This window comes from Mytilus californianus, unplaced genomic scaffold (genome assembly GCF_021869535.1).
Source record: "Mytilus californianus isolate M0D057914Y unplaced genomic scaffold, xbMytCali1.0.p SCAF_3, whole genome shotgun sequence".
NCBI lineage: Eukaryota > Metazoa > Mollusca > Bivalvia > Mytilida > Mytilidae > Mytilus > Mytilus californianus.
This window is the reverse complement of record NW_026262679.1, coordinates 56,283,794-56,289,365: the sequence shown is the minus strand read 5'-3', so window position 1 is coordinate 56,289,365 and position 5,572 is coordinate 56,283,794. Positions and strand designations below refer to the sequence as shown.

Sequence of the window (5,572 nt, the reverse complement as noted above, 5' to 3'; positions counted from 1 at the left end):
TATATGCAAAAACTAATTGAATTTATGTTATAAAAATATTTTACACGTGGAAACTTAAAAGGGGCAATCTGATTGGAATTGCATCAAAGGTTTAAAAAATCGAGTTGTCTAAAATCAATCAATGAATAAGGAGCACTGATATAAAAACTCACCATGCTGTTTTCATTGTTATTTTTATTATTAAGGTTTGTTTATAATCAATTTATAAGTAAAATTTTCTGAGAACTGTCAATACGGATATCATATTTCAACATGTAACTGATCTAGTCAGTTGCGTGACACTTATTTGTTGTCTATTGCAACAGATATTAATAAATGGCATCAGATTACTTTAAAAAATATATTACATAAATGCTTGTGTGTAGATTTCAATTTGAGCGAAATAATGATGAAAATATTTTTGATAAGTTTATTATTTTGTTTAACGTCTGGGTGCAGGATAACAATAGATGGTGCAAAATATAATCCAGCTGCTTGCAATGATAATTTCAAAAGACTGGAATATAAGATTAACCAAATGACGGAAACTCTGTCAGCAAAGATTGGGCGTATACAACAAGTAAACAAGTGTGATTTCCAAGGTAAGACTTTACTACTAGGAATAAGGACTTTTTCTTTGGATAGACGTAAATATCAACATCTACCACAACGTCCTTTTCGCTTTGCAGTGTTTAATACAGTGCAGTTGAAATCAGTTTTTCACTTTCTTTTGTTTAAAAATAATAAGGTATATATCCTATATCACCTCTTCAATATCGCTGGAACATTTCAAAAACAAAGTAAGTAACGGTAATTATCTAAAATGGTTCTAATCTTACCTGTTCAATATAAATGGCGAAAATGAAAATTTATTTGTTGGCGGAGATGAAAAATTTCTTTTGGCGCAAATGAAACCGTTAATATTTATAACAAAAAAAAGAAGATTTGAAACAGAACGTTAGGAAATACTTAATCGTCATAAGAAATAATATGAAAATATCTTTAATTTGATCATTAATCTAAACACGAACGGAACTTGCCATAACATTTGATGAGAACAAAACTTAAATATATTTACTCAAGATCAAAGGGAGATAAATAAATCGTAATTAATTACAAAGGAGAGAGGAACATGTTTTACCATCGTAGAAATGTATGTGCTGTATAGTTTCCTTGTGAAAAGCAAACACATGATTTTCTTGATATTGAGTCAGAATATAAAAATGTTATGAAATCATTCTAATATATCATTTGTAAATTTAAATTCTGGGCAACTGAAATTAAAATGGCACACAATTTTCACTACCGTGACGTCTAATGCAGAGCAGCGACTATTGTCATATGATGCATCATAAAAGATATAGTTTCTTTTCTTATAAACTTTTGTTATGCTCTATAATTATATATTATTTAAAATGTTGCTTGTTTAGTTAATTGGCGGAACTTTGTGCATATACAGCCAATTGAGAGAAATATAGATTTTGGCAAATAGATGGTACAATTGCGTGGAATTCAAAGCTGTTTTTTTTTTGTTTGATCAAAATCATATATAAGTATGATAATCATTAATTCAGTAGTTAATATGGTTTGAAAAATATAGTTATGTCAATTGAATATTTGACAACAGGTGTTTCAAGTAGTCCAGATTATCTACATTGTGCAACTTCTTCTTACTTTCGTATATAATCTGAAGATTTGCAGCCATTTGTCTTTAATGTATTGGCCCAAATGTGTTGACCTGAAAGATCAATTTCATAAATTTACTTGCGTTTTGCTATAAGTGCACGTCAATATTGCTTTTTTTGTTCGTAACTAAAATATGAAAATAGCATATTATTTTTCTATATGACTTTTGTTTTGTTTTGTTAGATTGCTGTCTCATGAAATTTTACCAAATATTTCCCTTTATTGATATTGTTGATGCTTTGAATTTAAGTTTTCCTGTCTACCCTAAACAATTAAACACCATTAATTGGTGTAATGTAAGGTCTCGTTCTTATTTACTATTGGTTCTATAATTTATCATATTCAACATCACGAAAAAAAAAATTCTTTTTTTATTTTCTTGCGCTGTTGTTGTTTGTTTACTAGATTATAATGTACGAAAAAAACAATGAAATGGTAGTCTGTAGAAAATCCTCATAAAATGTAATTGTACGACAAAATGTGTTTACCACTTGAAACTGTAAATGCAAGTTATATAATATATGAAATAGACTCTTTTTTTCAAGACTGACATTCGAACATCCATGATCAACCCTGTAAAAAAAATATCATCATAGATACCAGAATTAAAAATTTGTAAGCCAGACGCGCGTTTCGTCTACATAAAACTCATCAGTGACGCTCGAATTAAAAAAGTTTAAAAGGCCAAAAAAAGTACGAAGTTGAAAAGCATCGAGGACCCAAAATTCCAAAAGGTTCTACCAAATCAATGCAAATACAACTAAAGTAATCTATTCCTGGGTTAGAAAATCCTTAGTATTCGAAAATTCAAAGTTTTATAAACAGTTAATTTTATATCAACTGATCGTTGGTTATTTTACAAACAGGCATAAGTATTTCATGCATATTTAGAACCAGATGGCAGAATATGAAAAACAGATAAACCAAATGAAAACTGGTTGCTTCTAAATAAGAAGAGCGTTTAATGGACATTGTAAGAAATTAAGCTTAACAACATATACATGTACATTCGATCCAATCCGGGTACTTGTTGCTTGTGTGTTTTGACGCAAAGATACAACAAAATTGACTTGGGTTTGACGTGTTTGTCACAAATAGCAGATTTGACAGCGTATATATATATATATATATATACAAGTCTAAATTGAAAACAACGTTCAAACCTATGATTGCGTTGGATAAAAACCGCAATTTTTATACTTGTGCATACAAAACAAATTTCTTGTTAGAGGGGTCTGAATACAGCACAAACTACATTTTCCAAAAATCCAAAAAAGTGAAAAAGTATATTTTAACAAAACACATTTGACTAACAGGTCGAACAACAAATGTTTTTAAACCCTTCTGAGAGCCATTGGCGATTGCCAAATAAACTGATCACCAATGTAATATATATATCATACCTAGACAAACTGAAACCCGTGATATGAGCAATAGTCTAACCAACTGAACATAAGAAATCCAGATTCTCATTCTCAAACTGAAATGAGTGCACTTCTTTGTTCTTTCGTCCTGAAAATATTTAATATTTTGCAGGCTGTAAGACATCAAAATGTCCTATTGAAGATGTTGCATATAAAAAAACAAGCCAACAAAGCTCCACGTATTCTAGTATTTGTCTAGCTAGACATGGAAACGACGGAAATAAGAAAACTTTCACTGCTACCAAGCAAGAATGGTTACCATACTGGTGGGTAGACCTTGGACATGTATATGACATAAAACGAATTGAGATCTTTAACAGATTTGATGGTGCAGATGAGTAGTTAACATGTATACCATGTAATATAAATGCATCAGTCATGTGTACCAATCTAACAGCGTAAAAATAGTCATGTGCTGACGATATAGTCGTACATGTGAACATAAGATAATTATGCTTACATGTTGTCGTTGGGTTTAAATAATAATAGGTTGCAGAATTTTGTTCATTCCTGTGGAAAAACAAATATTATAACTATAGAATATGCAAACAAACTAATTTTTGCAAGCGATTAATTTACGAAACTTTCGGTAGCATATAAATAAACATAAAATATATGATTATAACCAAGTCTAAATTGAAAACAACGTTCAAACCTATATATATATATATATATATATATATATATATATATACAAGTCTAAATTGAAAACAACGTTCAAACCTATATATATATATATATATATCAACAAAATTACAAAATTGCGGAAATGTATCTCTGCGAATTCGAAGTCTACTACAAAGTGGATTCGCGAAAAAACGTTGGTTGTTAGAACATTTACAAAAAATGAAAAATTTCAGAAAAGTGCTTCCATTTCATTACGACATTCATAACAACTAAAACGCAGAGAAAATCATCAAGACCTGACCATGCAAGGTTCTACTTCTGCAATATATCAAATATGCTCCCATTGCATGTCTCATTTCGTCAGGCATGACAACTAAGCATCCAAATTTTTATCTGAGCTGATCTTCAATGTGACTACCTTTGTTCCACTGATTGATCAAAAATTGGTGGTTTGGAAAAGAAAAAAACAGCAGCACATTCTAATGGGCATGTTTCTGTAGTCAGAAACCACCTCGATTGATGTCTTGTTTCTTAAATATCTATTTGAATACTGTATACGTTGTTCTTTTGTAATTTTAAGAAAAAGAACGATATCACCCAAAACGGCAAGCTATTCCGACAATGACACAACCTTAACGTTTCTACGTATTAAGGCTTTTGGCTAGTAGAGAAGGAACAGATTTGTTTTGATCGTCTTTGGTAATTTTCAAATTGATTACTTAAGTGCCACATATCAAATTAAAATGCCATCTTTCAATTTGGTTTGTATCCTAATCGTATGAAATAGTGAGGTAAAGTTTTAGTTCGATGTTAAAATATCGTGAAACCTATAGCTTAATCATATTGTTGATTTATTTTCCGTTTTAGATTTCATTAATATAAAAGAAGTTATATTGACAGGAATATTACAATTGTACTTTTTATTTAAATTAGGCGAACGGCTTCATGACCTTGACATCACTATTGGACCAACTTTGAATGATATGGCATTGTGTATACACTACAAAGGTCCTGGAAAGACAAACGAGCACCTTATATTTCGTTGCCACCGAAAATTGAGAGGCCGATTTGTTAAATTGAGCATCAAAGGAAGGGAATACCTTCAAATGTCTGAAGTAAAAGTGTATGCACCCCTAATAAACTGTTAAATTCGAAATAAAGATTAAATAGAAACTGTCAGTTGACTTTTAATGTTTTTTTTGTATAAACTCTTTTGTTTACAGGCATAATTTAATGATATTCAAACTGTATTATGGCATTCAATATTGCAACTAGAAAAGTAATGTCAATGTTTTTCTTCAGTTAAATATTTGTGTATGCTTATATAGCCTCTATGTTATTTGTTTGCGAATTTTTGAACTAGGTTATATTTTACCACAACTTTACAAGATAGAACCAATAACTCTAATTTGAGTGACCATATTTTTTTCCTATTGAATTTGAAACAAAGCATACCACAGATAATAAGCCTGCTTCATATCTAGACTTAGGTCTAGAAATTGAGAACAAAACTTTACGAAAAAAAGGACGATTTTAATTTTGCTTTTGTGCACTTTCCATTTCTGTGTAGCAACATCACATCAGCGCATATTGAGTATACATATTCCATTTCAAACTATTTGACAATGTTTGCGTTCCTTTTCCTAATTTTGTTGATAGAGGGTTGGTGCTTATAATATAGGAATGTTTCAAATGTTAGAATTGGAGTCATCTCTTCGAATATTTTACGAACGCCATCACGATTTGGTTGACCGTTATAGAATATCTATATCACAGATGACCATGGAAATGTTCCGCTTGTGGCTCCAATTCCTTCCTTTTTTTCCCTTAAATGTGACAACACCAAAGTCAATTTA

The 5,572-nt window shown here is 30.5% G+C and overlaps 1 protein-coding gene across 1 annotated transcript; it reads left to right on the top strand.

The window, feature by feature from the left end:
• Positions 1 to 358: 358 nt before the first annotated feature.
• On the top strand, positions 359 to 4,895 carry LOC127733534 (uncharacterized). Its single transcript, XM_052242885.1, has 3 exons — positions 359 to 581; positions 3,202 to 3,419; positions 4,550 to 4,895. The coding sequence occupies exons 1-3, from the start codon at positions 386 to 388 to the stop codon at positions 4,862 to 4,864; spliced, it is 729 nt and encodes a 242-aa protein (XP_052098845.1). The 5' UTR covers positions 359 to 385; the 3' UTR covers positions 4,865 to 4,895.
• Positions 4,896 to 5,572: the final 677 nt, after the last annotated feature.

Excerpts from the sequence above, each read along its gene's own strand:
- LOC127733534 (XM_052242885.1), top strand. The coding sequence starts at position 386 with ATGATGAAAATATTTTTGATAAGTTTATTATTTTGTTTAACGTCTGGG. Across the intron at positions 582-3,201 it reads AAACAAGTGTGATTTCCAAG|GCTGTAAGACATCAAAATGT; the intron begins GTAAGACTTTAC and ends AATATTTTGCAG. Across the intron at positions 3,420-4,549 it reads TCTTTAACAGATTTGATGGT|CTTAATCATATTGTTGATTT; the intron begins GCAGATGAGTAG and ends TGAAACCTATAG.